Raw genomic sequence first — 19,516 nt, 5'->3', positions numbered from 1 at the left:
AATATTTAATTTTTAATCCCTAATTTTTTAATTAGAAAATTCGGAACTCTGTTTAAGGCTTTTTATATTTGTATTTCTGTCTTTTTAGCACTGTATAGAGAGCCTTCTTATATTAGTCGCAGACGTTAAAAGAGCCGAACAAGACTCCACAAAAAAAAAAATCTCTGAATATTCATTTCTAAACTGTCTACTAGCAGCTAGGCAAATAGTATTTTTTTCGACCACTGTTGCTATTGTTGTTGTTGTTGCTACTGCAGTTGCTATTGTTCGCGCAAGCCTCAAAGAGCAATTATTATTGCATTTATTGATTAATGACTTCGCCGTTGACGCTTGACGTTTGACATTTGTCGTTGTTTGTAGTTTTTCCAACGAAAAAAAAGAAGAGGGAATACAGAAGCAATAACAACAATAAAAGAAAAGAGAATCAGAAAACTAGAAAACAGTAGTTTTTCCAACAAAAACTATTCTACGGTATTTGTCATGTTTATAGCAGATACAAATACACACACACAGCCACTTACAGTGTATTTTTTTTATTTAGTAATGCTTTTATTATTGTTGTTTTTCTACTATGCTGTAAATGATGAAATGACTGTTTGTTTGTGGCAAAAGTAAAAATTGCAAACGATGCTAAGCGAAATATGCTGAACATCGGCACACACATGCGAACTGTTATATATGTATGTATGTGTGAGGATATATAATCATTGAATTAAATAGTGTGGCAACACAACAATACCGCACAATTTGTAATTTGCTATCCATATAGCAACCACGCTATCAAAAGGTATACACTAGGATGGGCCAAAAACTTGTAATATTTTTTTCTTCCCAAAAAATAAGGAATATTATGATTTTAAGGCATTATTTTGTGAAAAAATATAAAATATTGGAAAAATTATATTTAACGTTTTAAGCTTGGAATTCGACCTCGAATAACTTTTGAGCTATTAGATTTATTCAGCAAAAAATCATATCAGAGCTTATTGTAGATTGATAGATTTCCTATAAGAATATGTTTTAATTTTTACTGTAAAATAATTTGTTCAAATGCATTAAACATCCAAAGAGAATATGAAAATATTGCTGTCTGATTTATTTAAGTTGCCTTTTATATTTCGGGATTTGGCATCCTTAGTGTTGCAAGCTGGCAACTCACAACTTTGTTGTAAAGCTTAACATTTTTGCTGTTATACATACTCAGAACGTTTTGCCATACGAGCGCTATTTATGGTGTTTACAGTAACTTAAAATAATCATCTCGGCCAAAAATGGAAATTAATCGCAAACCTTTCGACGTGGATGAACTCATTAAGAGTACATCGATGTACTACAATATATTAAATTTTGGAATATGAAGCTCCATCAAAGGCTAGTTATTATCTTATTATTATATTATGCTTCTAAATACGTCTATGACATCGTGACATGTGATGAATCGAGGATTTACGCGTATGAGCAGGAAAGTAAACAGTAGTCGATTGTGTAGGTATTGACAGATCAGCCTAATCCAACAAATATTATTCGCGCACCTTAGCACTGGCAAGTAAATTTTTGCCTCTTTTTTTTTAGAAAAGCTGGACATGTCGCAACCATACCACTAGAACAACGCATAACAGTACCATCTGAGTGGTAAACAACTATCCTTTTGCCAGTTTTCTTTCAAGAAATCAGAAAAACCAACCGCCGAAGACAGATTACCACGACACACAATTCGACCGTAACAACTGCAGTTTTGAGCACTCAAAACATCGAATTGCTGAGGCATACACTGTATACTCTTGACTTGGCACCGAATGACGTCTTTTTATTCCCGTACGTAAAAATTAAACTAAGAGGTCAACGTTTTTCGACAACTGAAGAGGCGGTTGTTGCGTTCAGAACGCATGTTTTGGCGATACCTCAACCAGAGTGGCAAAAGTGCTTCGACAATCGGTTCAAAATGTGTAGATCTTAATGCAGAGAATTTTGAAAAGCAATGAAGCGATTTTTCATGATTAATATTTGTTTTTGTTCTCTAATTCCGAAATAGAAAAACCAACCCTCGTATTGATATATTTTCGCCACTTCGGACGATATTTTCATGATCTTCAAGAAAAATAATTAACATATATTTTTTACCCACCCTAGTATACATATGCATGTATTAGTTACCGCTACACTTTGCAACATCTGTGGCAACAATAATTTCTAATTCGTTGCATTGTTTGCAGCACTGAATAATGACTATGGCTTGATGACTGCTTAACAAGTATGTGATTACAACAAACAACAACAAATGAATACGTATTGCAGCAACCATCCACCCCCTACTAATGCTGCTACCCACACATACAATATCTAAAATTCTCTTCACGTAATCCTACACCCGCTTGTCACGGCAGGTCCCGTTATAGGTATGCTTGCTGCAGTTAACGGTATAGTTTTCAAATGAGCACTTGAATATTTTTTAATTGTTTGGGTGGCGACTGACGCGCGACAAAGGGTGCGCGCATAACACACGTGACGCCCTTGAGCTTGTTGTTGCAAGTGTTGTAGTTGCATAATTTTTGTTTGCTTAGTTCGCGTTCATTTTTGCCGACAGAAGGCTGTTGCTGCTGTGTATTTTTGTTGAGCTTGCTCGCGGCCTGATTTTTCTCAGCATATAGAGTTGCAATTTACGAAACAAAAAAAACTCGTTTAATTTAATTATCCGCAACACGTGTTGCCGCTGGATTGAAATAGTAAATCCTTTGCCTGCCTACGCTGATGGAACAATGAGAAACTTGCTGCTACAAAACTATTTGTTCAAGTGCCGGCATACACTTGCTATTGTTGTTATTATATTGTTTGTAAATTGCGATTGAAAACGTGTGTAAGTGCATAAGTGAAACGTTTAAAATTTCAAGTTAATCCGCTTATACGAAAGTTTGCACAAATTCACTTGGTCAGGAAGACTATATGCTGTTTGGGTAGAATCGAAAACGTGGGAATTGAATATTTTATTATATTATAACCAAATATTTAAATTTCGCGAATAAAGTTCTTTCATTGCAAATTACAAATTTTTAAAAACTCCGAAATTTCGGGATTATGTATGTGGGATCCCGAAACTAAAAAATATTCGTTTTAAATAAGTCTAAAATTCAAATTATGAGAAGATATTAGTTTTCCACTCCGAGTTTTCGGTATCCCGAAAACTTTAACAATTAACTTTTATGTAAAAACTTTAAGCAAGTATTATGTATTCGGGATTCCTAAATTAAAAATTATTTTATATATGCTTTATTAATATAAAAAATATTTGTTTTCGACTTCGTATTTTCGGGATCCCGAAATTTACATATGTCTATAAACAAATTTTAATGCACACTTGTTGTAAAATTTGTAAAAACTGGAAAATGGTATAATATTTGGAGTTATTCAGAGATTAGTCTTTCTAAGTATTTAATCGAAAGTTTTTGTTTTGACGATTCAAAGAATTTGATATCTCATTGAGATAAAATTTTGAACCCCGAGATTTTAAAATTTTTAATTAAAAATTAAAAATAAAATATTAAAAATGTTTAAGTCCCGAAATTCCGGGATTATGATTTCGGAATCCCGAAATAAAAAAATTGTTCCAGAGGTACGGTTGGGAATATATACATGTTTGGCATGCCTTGCTTATTTAACTTTTGCACTCTTTAATACTTCATATACATATGTATGTGTTGCTTTAATATTTCTTGTCTATCTTTTCTTTCCTTCCTCTTTTATACTATTTTCACTCATTTTTATCACTTATTTATGTAAAATATATTAAACTATTGGAATCATACTGACAATTAAACTACACTTAATAATAACTTTCGTTATCATCCTTCGTCGATCACTCCCCGCTATAAAAACGGATCCTATTCCAACGTTCGAACACTCAATCCATTCCTCTATAGAAGGTGTTTCTACTTTTTCTTCTTTACATATTATTCTTACTTCAACTCTCATCTTTTTCGCTCTGCTTGCCTACCTAATCGCAATATAACGGTAATTCCTGATTGAAGTAGTGCATAATTAATTTATGACTACCCTTTAATTCAGCATTAGTAACTCCTCAATATGCATAATTAAACACAAATTACAAATTCAAAATCGCTTTTCATGACGCGCACAGTGAACAGAATTGACGTCGAATCGCTTGCTAACTGTAATTAGATTGAATTTTTAATTTTTATGACTCTGCGGCTAACCGCACTCAGCGAAGAAAATGTCCTTTTAAAATCCTTATTATTTTAATGTTCACGTTTAGAAGCCGTCAAAGTGGCCACTGGGAATACTAACTCCATCTATTTCTATTACTCAGTTCGTCCATCGCAAACGCCTTAAAGTATGCTTTCTTCTGCTGATTTCTTCGATATGTATGTCCGTTTTGGCATTTTCATTTTTTCTTTGTCTTCTTGTTTTGTTATTTTTTGTGTTTGTGTCCTTATGTCTGCATATTCCCCAAAGCCTCATTTACTTGCTTCAAGGTTATTTCCTTATTAGTTAAACATTAATTGCAACAAGTGCCAAAAAGTATTTCGCTTCAACCCTTCAACGGGATATTATTTTACGTATTCAACGCATAATTAAGGAGATTATAAATTGTATTTTAAATGCAGTGGAGCTGGGGCAGTTGCTTGATCGGCAAGGCACTTGACCCGAAGGTGTCATTTTAATGGCACTTAATTTGAGAAAATATGAAAATATAAAACATTTGCGCAACTATGGCGGATTAAGAGAGAAAAGGAGAGAGAGTGGGTTTAATAGTTTGCAGGAAATGTGGAGTGAGAATATTTTACCTAAGGGACAATGGTTTCAAAATTTAAAGAACATTTACCAATCACATATTTTAAGAATACACAGTAAAGTTGTTGAATAAAAAATAAGTATTTTTCAAATCACGCGATCTCCGACGACGCTAAAAACAAGTCTTCCACTGCATTAGTAATTCTGGCCTTCTCCGTGGATGAAATCAAAAAGTTATTTAAAAAAATGTAATTTTACCCAAAATTTAGCTCGATTTCGGTATGAACTACACTTACAGTATAGAAATCTGAGTAAGACAAACGAAAGCCACTTCGGCTCTTTCAAACTAGCACTCTTATTGAATGCCTTACAATGTTCTATGTATTTAATGGATGCATTGTGAATCCATCTAAGGATCTTTCAAGCTCCCGACCCAGTGAAATCAGCAATATAACTGTGTATGGATCTTAAAGAGTTCAAAAATCCTTACTAAATGCTGTTATAGATACCCAATCGGCACTGCGATACATGGTACCAAAGCTGTGGCCGAAAGTTTTGAACTAGTTGCATCTTTCTTCCAGATCATTTTATATGTTATATCAACAAAATATTCGATGAGGAAATTTGGGTTAGTCGACATTTTTTCACTCCCTGTAAATTCTAAGTACTTCTACTCCAGCATTATTGAAACCACAAAACCATCGAAAACAGGGATGTGTAGCTGATCTGAACTGACCTTCTTATTTATTATAACCTAACATAACCTACATTTTAAGTTTAAAAAATGTTTTACAAATGTTATACCTTTATACTTACATGATTTGTTGTATACCAGTTTGCTTTGCCTGAAATTTTATTTTTTTTTATTTAAGCGTTATGCGTTAAAGCGTTGTATTTATTTTGAGAAAAGTAGCAACTCTGCAAATATATTGGTCTAAGCACATTTTAAAATAATTGGTCCTCAACATATTGTAACATAAATTTATTGAACAATTAAATTCTGTTTTATCAAAAAGATGGCAACACTAATATAATTTGTGAGCTTTTAACTTTCTTGTCAAATTTAAAATATTTAATTACCAATTATCCAATTATCTAATAATCAACTTTTGAGTTTAAGAATTTGAAGTTTTCAAAAAAGTTGCAACACAATGCAATTTTTTCCGCGATTAACAGACCAACTGAATAAAATATGTTTTAAGAATAATTTTTTACCTTTTTTCGTCAATTTAATTAATAATTATTCAAACGAGTGGCAATACCAATATAATTTTCAATATATTAGTTTTAATTTCCTTGTACATATTATTGTACTTAAATAGCAATATTATAATCTTCAACTTTCAGTTTAAGAAATTTAAAATTTTCAAGAAAATGGCAGCATCGATTAAAATTTTTTTTCGTTCAGCAGACCAACTGAATAAAATATGTTTTAAGAATCATTTTTTACCACTTTTCGTCAATTTAATTAATAATTATACAAACGAGTGGCAACACAAATATAATTTTCAATACATTAGTTTTAACTTTCTTATACATCTTATTCTATTTAAATACTAAATATATTGTAATTTTTAACTTTTGAATTTAAGAAGATTTAAATATTCCAAAAAGTGGCAACACGATCAAATCAACTTTTTTTCGTTGAGCTAACTAACCGAATAAGAAGTATATATTTGCAAAATCTGGAGCATTTTTAATGCACATGTTTTAACAATAACTTTCAATGAATTTTCTGAAATCAAAAAAGTTCCAACTTTAGCTTTATGATTTTAGTTCTTTGGTATGCAAATTTAAAATTGTTTTCTTACAAAAGCTGCTATCACTTGCTCTGATGCTTCACATTTGTTTACTTAATTTATTTGTGATTATTTTTTGAACTTGTTTAACTTTGCCGGGAATATTATCTTTTAAACTTGTCGAAGAAGATACATAGCCAAAGCGCATTAAAATTAACATATAAATAGGCAAGTTGTGTGGCACAAATCCGAAGAGGTTTCTCAGCCAAATCATCATCGAAAGCACGCGAAACACTGCCAACTCTCATATTCCCTTGCCCGCCGCCACATTCACATGGATGCAATGAGAACCCGCATTCAAAACACCCACGGGTGCAATAAAAGCTCATACAAGAACATTTCCATTTCCACACACACACACATATGTTAAATACAGCCCACATGAAACCATACTGAAGTTATAAAGGCAAGTGAAATTTATTTAGAATTGGCAATGCATTAAATACCGTTACTCTTGTCCCAAGTACCGTTGTTTACAACAACATCCGATTAAAAATTATGCAATCGCATTAAGAAACACCGATGCGCCGAGAAGACAGTAGAGCTACCCTAGATAATTTAACGCCAGGGTTATGGAAAATGAGTGTGGAGATAACTACCGGAATGGCGTTGCGTAATAAGTGAATGCTCATCAACACTTAATATTTGGTTGCCAAATGGGCGTATGAGTATGAGGAGCTATCAAGAGTGGAAAGAGGCGCAAACATAAGTCTATTGGAGTGAGAGAAAGCGGGGTCAGAAGTCATGCGTTGTTGGCAATTTTGCAACCCCGTTATAAATTGGCAAATTTTCCATTGACGCACAGAGTTGCTATTGACTTTACTTAGCAGATAACGGCGGTTTTGGGTCATGGTCTTGGAATTGAGGGGCAGACGGCTGTCTATGTTTAAATTGACGCTCCGTGGTGGCGCATGGTGTCTGGTGAGCGATTAAGCTTGTTATGTTCATGTTTTACTTGGAAATCGCAGGCGACGGGAGATTTACTTAAGTAACGGGAATATGAAATTACTTACACGAATATACATAAATATTTAAATTAAAGAATGCTTATAAAACGTGTAGTTATTTCTGAATCAAATTTTACATTATATGCATCTAGCATTTGCCTAAGCGGAATAGTCCACGAACTGCCGAAGTGAGGTTATGTTCAATGATCTAATAATTGTTTTGAAGAGGTCAGTTGATCTCTAGTGGCAGAAATCGTCGTCTCTTCCCGAAGATCGTTAGGTGGATGAGGCTTTAGACCGACCTTAAAATTCTATACGATTATGAATACTTTCAGCTGAAGTCTATCCGGTTGATAAGCAGTGGATTTCGGACACATCCTTCCAGTGGTTAATGTTCGTAATTGCTTGGGCTTTATATACAAATCCACTTATATTCAACTTCTTATCTTATAGGAGACAGTGTGAAAATTGGACAATGGGCGTGGCACTGGAAATCGGACCACGCCATTTCTCATATAACACAACTTTAAAGTCCGTCTGATTCTTTCGCCTTGCACAAATCAAACACCAATGAGTGTTTCGGTATAAAACTTTGCACAAATCGTGCCGTTAAGGTATGATATGCCACCTCAAGTCTAAAAATTGTCAATAACGATTTAGGCAACCATATACCGAAAGTGTGCACCGCAGCGCTTATGGATGACTTTTTACGGAAAATATCGGTGAATGTGTCAGATAAATAATTGAAATACGTAGAGAAGACTTTCCTGTTAATGTCGGAGTGTCAAAAATGAGTTCAATCGGGTCAATACTTCCTTTAGCCCGCATATAACTTTCAGTTGGCTTTATACTTTATTTTAATTAAGTGGACAAGTTTTCTTAAAAATTATAATATAATATTAATGGCTTAGCGCTGCATATGAATAGAGTTAGTCTATACCTTTTTCTAAATCTCTTATTCATAACAAAATGAATTCAGATCTTCTGGTTGACATTTTCCACATTAACTCAATATATTAAGTTTAGCCTCTTCAGTTAAGTTTATCTCAGATATATTGCATTTGAGGATGATTTTAATATCATTTTCACTGACGGTAAGTAAAATATACTAATAAAATTAAGTGTTTTGTCAACATCTGAAGGTTTTTCACCGCCTTTGATGCCTGCAAGTTGCAAGAGTATGAAATGTTAGGTTACACCCGAACTTAGCTCTTCCTTACTTGCTATATAATATACTGTTTACTTTTTGACCTGTCAATTTGCATTTAGGCATATCTTGCGGAAATGGTTTTGGAGTTGCTCGGTTTGCATGCCCAAGTGTACATTTTAAATTAACGTTTTGACATTGCAATGCAACACTGACTGACCGATTGCAACTTCAAATGTTTTATGCTGGCCTAATGTGCAATGATGTAAGCATTTTGAAAGTTTTTGTAAAAAATATATGTGTAGGAACACCCGGTAGGAAACATTGTTCCTATACGAGTATTTGAAAACGTTTAGTGAGGTGTGTTCATTTAAATTATTTAAAAAAACGCATAAATTATTTGATGTAGGTAAATAAAGGAATGCCATATTTTAATGCAACCTTGTGAAAATGAGGAAAATTCAGTAATGGTCATACCTTGTTACTTAACATGATCTCAGAAATACATGCTTATATACAATTGACATGACACCGCCTACTTTTACATAAAATATCATATATTACAAACTACTCGACCAAACCGGGTTGAATCGAATATGACGCCTTCATAGCACAGTTTGAAATGTCTGCAGTCGAATCAAATACATAAAAGGCCTATCTGAAGCTCATCAGCAAATTAGATTTTTCTACAGTTAGATCGAACTTTAATAAAAGTATCGAAACATAGAACAAATAGTGCGTCAGACATGTGGCAACGCTTTTTCAATCAGGTCGGTAATAGGTTCATCGTATTCTCTTAAGCTCCAAATGCTCAGTATGAGGTGTCTCCAACCTTCCAATCGAAAATATTCTGTACAGATATACGAGTATCGTTGAATATGTGCTGTTTATTGATTTAAAATATAAGCCAACATGCTTTCCCGAACATTTTGTGGTTTGGCACCAAAAATTAAAGAAGTCGGAATCACTTTATGACTCTGTCCCCTCTGCACTCATTATAATGTTTTCCGTAAGACCGCTTCACTTTATTTTAGATATTTTTATATCCTGAATATGCCCATCAACCAATAGGGCTGACAGTAAATCAAGTTTGCTAAACGACGTCCGAGGCCCTATCAGTTTAATAGATTCAAAATTTCAACGCTATCTTACGTTCCAAACTGAAACCAGACGTATCGTTTAAATATGCATAATCTAGTCGGTTTGGGTATAGCTTAGAATTCAAAGTAAAATGAAATTGTGCCGATATTTGCCGATATTACTTTTAGTGAGCTTAATTGTTTGTTTTCAATGGAGCGGTATTTCCGAAAGTATTATTCGAGTTTTTTTTTTATAAATTAAATTTGCAACGAAGTTTGTAAAACACAGAAGAAAATGTCGGACCTTATAAAATATATGGTATGTATATATTATATAAATGATCAGCGTGACGAGCTGAGTCGATTCAGCCATACCCGTCTGTTTGTATATGCGTGAACCAGTCCCCCAGTTTTTGACATATCGAATTTAATATTTTGCACACGTCCTTTACTTCCAAACAAGCTGCTCATTTGTCAAAACTGATCATATTGAACCACTTTCTATAAGATATAGCTGCAGACTTACTGATCGGTCAAAATTATTTCCTTCTATGGCACACTTTGCAACACTACAATCTTCGAACATATTGTTCAGATCGGATGCCTCTAGCATACAGCTGCCATATAAACTGACCGATTAGAATCAAGTTCTTGAATTGAAAAACTTTTTATTTGACGAGATATCTCTTTACGATATTTGGTCCGCATTATTGTCCAAGGCAACGCTACATTCTACGAACGTATTATTTAGATCGGGGCACTAGAGCATACAGCTGTCATACAAACTGACCAATCAGAATCAACATAAAAATCTTCATAATTTGTTTTTTCTTATTTTGTAACGATAATTTTGTAACTTTGAAGAATTAATTATTTTATATACAGAATCGAAACCCTCTGGCCACACCAGCCCTTACTTATTTAAGTCGTGTAACCCAATTATGAGCACAAATTACTCGCACTTTAACCCTTTACTGACTGCACGCATATCAATAAGTAATAATTCCTATATTGAAAATAGGTATGAAAGCATGTATAGCATATGAAAGTATGTAAATTCAAGTATAAGTATATACATAAACGTGTAAGCATGTATATGTGAACTGCAACACACACAAACAAATATGCAACAAGAGGGCTGTGTGAGTAGCAATTGAAGTGAACAAGTGTGTCTACAGTGTTGCTGTTGCAAATGCTCTTGATGTTGTTGTTGTTTTTTCGATGCATTAGGCAAATATCTGCGACATGCCAAGCTCTGTCTAACAGCCGCCTGCGAAATGCATTTCGAATTCTGACATTCTGACTGCAGAATGCCAAATCAAAAAGGACGCACACAAACGAACAAATGCATATGTGTGTGAGAGAGAGAGAGGGTACAAGTGTGTGTTTGTGTGTGTGTGTGTGTGCGTGTTGATGCAATTGCTTCATTGCGAGGCAGTGAGAAACCATCATGACGTATTTTGCATAATTGATGACAAATTGAAATCGTGTTTAACTGTATTGCCTAATGCCCAACGCCCGAGCTCTCTCTCCCTTCATCGTTTGTCCCTGCTCACCCCCCTGCAGCAATGCAATCAAGCACTCAAAGTGGCAGCAATGCAGTCAGTTTCCAATTGCTCCAGCTTCTTGTACATTCTGCACCATACACTGGGGGCTTGCAGTAATCGCTTAGTTGGAGTCGCAGACCCCACCACAATAACAACAATGACAAGCAGTTGGATGTAAACAATTTGCACTAATGCAAATTGACTTAGCTGCTCGAAATCGAACATTGAATGAGTAAATATTCTATAAATACAATTTAATAAGTGTGAATTCTGGAATATGCATCGACTGCAACGAAATTGAGTAATGCAACGAAATTTTGTCACGCTTGTTGTATACATAGTAGTGCCAGCTTAGTGTAAACTGCACCTACTTAAATAAGTTTTTTTGGATTGTTCGATAAGGTAATTAAATTTTTAAGAGAAGTAAAATATTAGAAGGCTACCACCGTTTAAATTTTAATTTTCTTAAGTAAGAAAGTTATGAGTTAAACAATATATGGATATTAAACAGAAAAACTTTAATAATGAGTATATATTATAAATTTTTTGGAACAGGGATGCCACCTGTTTTAAAAAAATGTTTTAAAAGAATTATAGATTAAACAATACATGCATATCAAACTAAAAGGTTAAAACTACTTATATTTTAAAATATTTTTAATGCAGGGTTACCACATATGGACATATTTACAGTTTTTAAGTTTTTTAAATCGTAATTCTTACAATATACTTGTAAATTAAATAGGTTAAAAAAACTTACAGTTCAAAATATTTTTAAGAAAGATTGCCACTTGTTTTCAAAGTCTTTACCCACAAAATTCATAAAATTAATGGAAGATTTTAAAATGTAGAAATAAATAAATTAAATGTTTCAAATAAAAGCAAAATTAAAGCGAATTTTACTCGCAGAAATGTTTTGAGTGGGGTTGCCACCTATTTAGAAAATTGTATTTTAAAAAATTTCAGTATCAACCGTACAGTATTTGGCCTATATTTGATACATAACAATATTTTTAATATCCTATGCAATTTACATGCTATATGTCAATATTGAAATTCGTTTCAATACTCACGTCCTCATCCTTTTATTTGCGACTCTTCCGCTTTCACGTGAATTCGTCTACATCTCATTTCCCACTAATTCCGACGCTTTCGATTGATTACCATTTAATGCGCATTAATTTACGTTCAGCGGTGGCAAGTGATTTGCAGCCATCATACAGTTTTAGTCTACACACATTTTTGGTGTATCGTAAATCAGGCTCCGACATCATAAATTCACCAATTGACCACAAATGAGAACTGAGTTTGGTAATGCATGCGCTAATTCAGTTCAAAATGGTAAATAAAAATGTCTCATTGGTTTAAAGATTTGTGGCCGCAAATTTCAATTAATCCCTGGGGTCTTTAAAATGATCGAAAGTCGGAAAAATATGGTATGGGTCTAAAATTGTTTAAATAAAGTGAGTGGCTTTTCGGTTGCTGTTGCAGTACACAGATGAGAGAAAAGTAATGTTCGTAGGAAGGATTTGATGTAAACAGAATCGACCTTCAAAGACCTCCTTAGTGTAATCCTAAACGATAGGCCCGCCTAACTAGTTCATCTCAGATAAAAAAATAGATGTGGCACTCGGGGACTGCCGCGGTAAAGCTATTGTATAGCATTTTTTATCAACTTATGCATTTATTTATTTTTTATGCAGTATTTTTTTTTTTTTTTTTTTGATATTAATTCAACTTTTTGAACGTGGTGACCGATAAGAAAACAAATTTTTTTTCTTTTATTGCAGAAATTAAAAGTTAAACTTGTTTGAAATATTCTTATTATTTTACAAAACATGTAGGTTATTCAGGAATTTTTATCATTAAAACAATAGGTTTATGGTAACTGAAATAGACACATAAGTTTGAGACTTCATATAATATAATATCTAGAAAATAGAATAAACAATATCTGGAAAATACCGCGGCAATGGTGGTCCCATATTTTGTTTACTTATTAGAATTTATTTTTATTAATTAAATTATTAGAACATTCCATATTTTTATTTTATATATAATTATTTTTGAATCACCCTGCTGTCTCTACAATTGATTTGTTCTGCTTGAAATATGCGAAAATTTTGGGCATACTTTGTGATCGTGTTAGGTTTATTTCCGTTACGAAATTTCTTGATTCAGTCCCAGCACTCAAGGCCCGCGATAGAAGTTATGCAATAGCTTAATATTTCCAAAATTTTTGGTGAGTCTAAATTAAACAGAAATTTCAAATCAAGTTCAAAATCTTTTATATACCATTTCTGTTTCTCTACTCTCTAGTCTCTACTACTCTTACTTTCTTGCTTGATAGTAAATCATATATCGTCTGGCTGAATCCTTGTCCAGATATTTGGACCATAGAAAGAATTCTTCTGGTTATGTTGGGACGTTACACTAATCCTTTCCCTGCTCTGCCTTCTATTGAATATATAAGAATTACCAGCAGTAAACAGCCAAAGATGACCCTTGAGATAAAAAAATGTCGACCGTTTTTTTTTTTTTGGAAAGTGTAGATATGGAATCGACAGGGAATCAGTCGCTGAGCCACGCCCAGACCCAACTGGGGATCCCTTTTTATGAACACATGAATCGGATTAAGGAAAGGACAGCTGAATAAAACTGTCAATGAGAATGTGCCTGGAAAGCTTAGAGCTGTACACCAAACCCACATGGGTATTGATGTCTGCAATTCTTCAGCTACTCGCGGGATTATTTGGCTACGACTATCGAAAATAATTCGGTTGGAGCACGCTTGAGGGTTTTGGGCTACTTTATTTCTATCAATAAGCTTTTTAGACGGTTCCCTTACGAAGTATGTACATAACTGATCATTGTGATGAACTGATTCGATTTAACCATGTATGTCTTTTGGTATATGCGCGAACTAGTCCCTAAGTTTTTGAGCTATGGTTCTCAAATTGTGCGCACGTCCTAATCTCTACAAGAAACTATTTATTTGTCGAAGCTGCCGATATTGGTCTATTATAGCATAGTGCTGCTATACAAACTGACCGATTAAAATCGAGATAAAGATCTTTTTTATACCCTTTTATGCTATGAAAAATGCATCTGTAAAGGGTATTATAGTTTCGTGGCAGCCGAAGTTAACGTTTCTCAATAAGTTTTGCATATTTCCTGCCTACTTACAGGCAGTTTTTTTTATTAATAGATATTTTAAGAGGTCACCCGCAGCGGCTGTTCCGCAGTCGGCCACAAAAGTCACACCCACTTAGTCAGTTGTCAACTACGTCAAATGCATATGTATATATGTGTGTGTATGTAATGCTTCTGTGCCAACTATTAAGCAGGACTCGGTTTCTTTGGCTACTTGCGCCTTAGCACGCCCCTGGGAAATCAGACGCTGACAAAATGATTCTTTCGTACCACATTTTATTTTTTTGTTTTTGTTCTTGCTGTTTTTTATTTTCTGTCCGATGTGTTGGTTTCGGCTTTTAAGTGCGCGCCTATAAAGTTGTTGCTTAATTAGTTGATTGTTTGTCCTTTTTATAGGCTTGATAGGTAGTTGGAACCGAATGGGTGCGTTGTGACCCTGTATGCATGCGTGCGTGTGTGTGAGTGTGTTGAATATGCAAATTGTTGACGAAATGCGCGTAAATATTTTAAATATTTACGAGCATTGTGTTGCTATGGTTGTTGTTTGGTTTTAAATTTTTTATTTCATTGTTCGCTTTTATCATTTTTAATATTTCAACACTCAATTCGAACTTTTTTTGCGGCATTTAACTTTTTTGCTGTTTTTTTTATTTATTTATTTTTGTTGTATTTCAAGTATTTTTTGTTGTCTTTAATTTTGTTGTTGTTGTTATTAAAAAGTTTTGTTGTTTTCAGGTTTTTTTTTGCTGTTTTCAAGTAATTTTTTGTTGTTGTTTATATTTATGGAAATACTTTGCATGAATTCATTTTAAACATTTTATTTGTTTGTTTAAATGTGGTTTTCCCTTGCGCTTCTGCACATGCGTGTGTGTGCGTCTGCTCACTTTTGAACATAACAGATTTCTTAATTTAATTAACCCGACAACACCAAAACGCCCAGGCAGCAAGTTGCCACAACGCAGGACACTCGCTGAATATGAATATTTATGCATGTGTGTGGCTGTTGTTGTTGTTGTTGCATGTTCTGTGCCGGATTAAAAACATGTTCCGGCCAGCTGTGCTAAATGAGCTCTTGCCGAAGTCCGTACGTATGTGGGTATAAATTTTCAATGTCTGTTTTCCGATTGCGATTTGGTACAAATTATTGAGTTTTTGGCACTTTCTGATGGAGAAATGACTTTTAGCATGTTTTCTTTAGTAAAACTGTTCTCTAATCGTGCTTTTTGATAACTGAATCCACAATTTGGCAAGGTCTTAACTATTCCCCGACGTTACTTATTTCAGAGCTCCAAATTCACAAGAATAAAACATGCTAAAGCTCAAGAACCGACCAACTGATTTTTCAACTTCCTATTACTAGACTTAGTATTCTAACTCTTTTTAGTAACTATAATAGTACAAGTATTCTAGAGCATCTTAAAGTCATGGCAGAGTTTGCTGGAAATGATCCATCTGAAGCTAGATTTGAACTTATTTTTCTCTAGTATTTTATCATTTTTTTCTTCAACTATAGCATTTTGACGTACTTATTATATAATATCTCGTTCGGCATGCCAATATTCGCTTGGTGAAAAACAAGCTTCGCGAACAACTGCTTAAAGAGTGATGTAATTCTTCCAAGGACCTATTATACAAAAATCTGCTTCAATTAGAAGTAGACAGCACCCGCATCCGGATTTTACCGATCAAGTAGCAGATTGAAGGTAACTACTTGAAATTTAGACCACTGATCCCAAGCTTGCGTTGTAAAAGGGACAGACTCCAAATGACCTCAGAAAAATATCTCAGGCAGTAGTTGAACGAGGATAACAGTTCGAAATGATGACTAACTTGATTCTAAGATAAAAATGCATGCAAACAATCTTGGAAACACATATTCCGAAAACGCAAGTTCACAGAGCAAGATTGAGCAAAAACCCAGTGATAGAGAGTCAGGCTTGCAAGAGCGCAACTAACCGTTAATCATTACAGGACGACTCAGCCCATTAACCAGTGGTTTTAAGAACAAAATCAAGTCTGTTAAACAGCCGTTTGAATGTTGATAGTCTAATCTATGTGGGAATAGCTTAGAGTCAAAGTAAAATCTAAATTTGCCTATATTACTTTTAGTCAACTAAATTGCTTGTTCTCTGTGGAGGGGTATCTAAAATTATTGCTACAGTTTTTTTATTAATAGAAATTGTTAAGTTCTAAAGAATATTGGCTGCTAGTAGAGCACAGAAGCAAATTGTAACACTTCTCTTCACAACCCATTATTTGACATGTGATATCAGGAGAAAAGGTCACGAAGCTCCTAACACATACCCAACAAGACGAGCTGAGCCGATTTAGCCCTCTGTCCGTCTGTCTGTTTAAATGAGAGCTAGTCCCTCAGTTTATAGATATCGACTTCAAATTTTGTACACCTCCTTTTTTTTGCAGGTAGTTGCTCTTTTGTCGGAATCGCTGATAACGGAGCACTATAGCATATAGTTGCTATACTCACTTACCGATCAAAATCAAGACGTTGTATAGAAAACTTTTTATTTTACACGACATCTTGATGCTATTTGGCAAAGATTATTGTCTCAGGCAAAGCTACAATCTTCAAATAAATTGTTCAGATCGGACCACTATAGCATATAGCTGTCATACAAAGAGACCATCCAAAATCAAGATAAAGATCTTTTTATACCCTTTCCCACTAAGAAAAGTGCCATAGTTTCATAGCGTATCATAGTTTCGGTGCAGCCAAATTTAACGGTTTTTGGTTTAGTTTTTGTTTTAAAGAAACATTTTCGTTTGCACGAGCCGAAGCCTCGACCCAAGGTGTTCATTCATTGCATGCAAATATTCGAGTAAAACCATACATGTACATGTGTGTGTTTTTGTTGTTGCAAGTGTTCGTGCGTAATGCATTTGCAGGCTTAATCGGCATGAATTATGCCGCCAGGCACATGAACGAGCAATGTCCGGCCGCTGTTTACCGTATTTAAGTGAATATATGTATCCTTATAGATATGTATGCATGTGTGTATGTGAGGCAATTTGACTTACATGCCAAAAGTTCTGTCGTAAAATGCAAAAATTTTCGCACAAAATTTAATTGACCCATTGGACGAAGAGCGAGTGGACACAGGACGAAGGACAAATGGACGGAGGACAGCAGCTTAAGGCGAAGAGTATATATGTACTCACATATGTTATGTGTACATATATGTATTATTTTATGTGACTATGACAAAATCGTCCGTACATATTTGTATGTGTGCGTGCCGCCCATTTGGGGAGCCACCAGCCGCGCGTAAATTTATGAAAGATGCGGTAACCCAGCGAACGGCCCTCAAACAGGTGTATAGTGGCGCCATACACATACACAAACGCATGCTCTCACACACTTATTTATTTGTATGCATTCACTCACCTGCATTTCGGCGCGTCGCCATGACACATTTGCAATTCGTTGTTGTTTATGCTGTTGTTGCTGCTGCCGCTTGTGGCGCTCATTTGCAGGCTTTTAAGCTTTTACGCTGCTATTTCAGTTTAATTTTATGCATTTTTATTTCAACTCTTTTGCAATTCTCGTGCCACTACCTTTTGTTGTTGTGCATATATACATATATGCGTGTGTGTGTGTTTTCTGTTTTTGCACTTTGTTTTCCCCATTTTATTTGCTGTTTACTCACCTGGGACGCCGCATTAAATAATTACCACAAATGGGTTTGGCGATAATATTGTCACACAAATTAATAATTGCAAGCGGCATAACGGCTGATACGACTGCACGCACACAAGCGCACATACATGCAAATACAACCAAATGTGTAGTAAAAGTAGTAAATATAATACATATCTGCTTCATTTACTGGAATTTTTCATTACATTTCACCGTTATTGATATCGTGTGTAACTGTTGTTGTAGGCGCATAGAACCGTCTCACTGACTTACTGTGGTTAAGCTTTATGTTTTTTACTTGACTGTCGCACTAAGTTCATGGAAATGCAATGCGTGTATTATTAAAGAGTTTGCGATGGAAAGTTTTAATGCAATTAATTGCTTTTAAATAGTCAATCAACTGCAGTAGGCCTCATATTTATATTAAAAATCAATTAACCCTCAGCTTTATTATTTCTTTCTGAACATTTTATTTAGCATAAACAACCTTAAAGTCGAATTTAAGTTAATTAATAAGAAATAAATATCTTAATGAAGAAAAAGAACTCGATTTTGATTGGTCAGTTTATATGACAGCTTTATGCTGTAGTGGTTCGATCTGAACAATTTATTCTGAGACAATAGCACTGATTTGAATACCAATCTGGGTCAAATTTCGTGTGGAAAACTTGTCAAATAAAAAATGTTTCCATACAAAGGCTTGATTTTAATCGGTTAGTTCGTAGAACATATATACGCTATAGTGATGCGATCTAAACAATATGTTCGAAAATTGTGGCCTTGTCTTTGACAATAATCTTTGCCAAATTTCGTGAAGATATCTTGCAAATAAAATATTTTTCCATACAAGAACTTTATTTATAATATTATATACAATATATATGCTAAAGAACGTGTATAAAATTCCGTATCGATATCTCAAAAACTGAAGGACTAGTGGGCGTATATACAAACAGACGGACATGGCTAAATCCACTCAGCTGTTACCGCAAATCATTTATATATATGTTTATACTTTACAAGCATAAGGTCTCCGATGCTTCTTTCTGGGTGCTACCAACTTTGTGACCAACTTAGCACACCCTGTTCAGCACCAGAGCAATAATAAAATAATTTTTGTATTAGAAGTTTTACTGTTAGACATATGTAAATATTTGCCACCTATTTTATGGACAACATTACATTTGGTGAGCATGAACGTCACTTTGCACATTGTTCAAAGTAAGGCTCACATATTCGTGCCTAACGTAAACTAGAGCCTCTCGAAACTAAGCTCCAATATGCTCAAGTCGTCTGAGAAGATCAGCGATTGATCCAAACAGGTGGAGGAGAATTAAAACTATCGAAAAATACCTCCACACTTGAATATCTCACGAAAAAATGATCCTTCCGCTCTGTCTTCTCTGAAACTAACAAAGTTTGGACCTTTATTGAACTACTCTT

The 19,516-nt window shown here is 34.4% G+C and overlaps 1 protein-coding gene across 1 annotated transcript in view; it reads right to left on the bottom strand.

Annotated features, from left to right (window-relative positions):
• Window positions 1–18,378, bottom strand: part of kn (EBF transcription factor knot) — a 154,202-nt gene extending 135,824 nt beyond the window's left edge. Inside the window, exon 1 of the mRNA XM_070108318.1 lies at window positions 17,822–18,378. Within this exon, the coding sequence (XP_069964419.1) occupies window positions 17,822–17,904 (83 nt within the window). The 5' untranslated portion in view covers window positions 17,905–18,378. The remainder of the gene's footprint in view (window positions 1–17,821) is intronic.
• Between the last annotated feature and the right edge of the window lie 1,138 nt (window positions 18,379–19,516).

Source organism: Bactrocera oleae, chromosome 4 (genome assembly GCF_042242935.1).
Source record: "Bactrocera oleae isolate idBacOlea1 chromosome 4, idBacOlea1, whole genome shotgun sequence".
Taxonomy (NCBI): Eukaryota; Metazoa; Arthropoda; class Insecta; order Diptera; family Tephritidae; genus Bactrocera; species Bactrocera oleae.
This window is presented reverse-complemented; position numbering and strand designations above follow the sequence as displayed.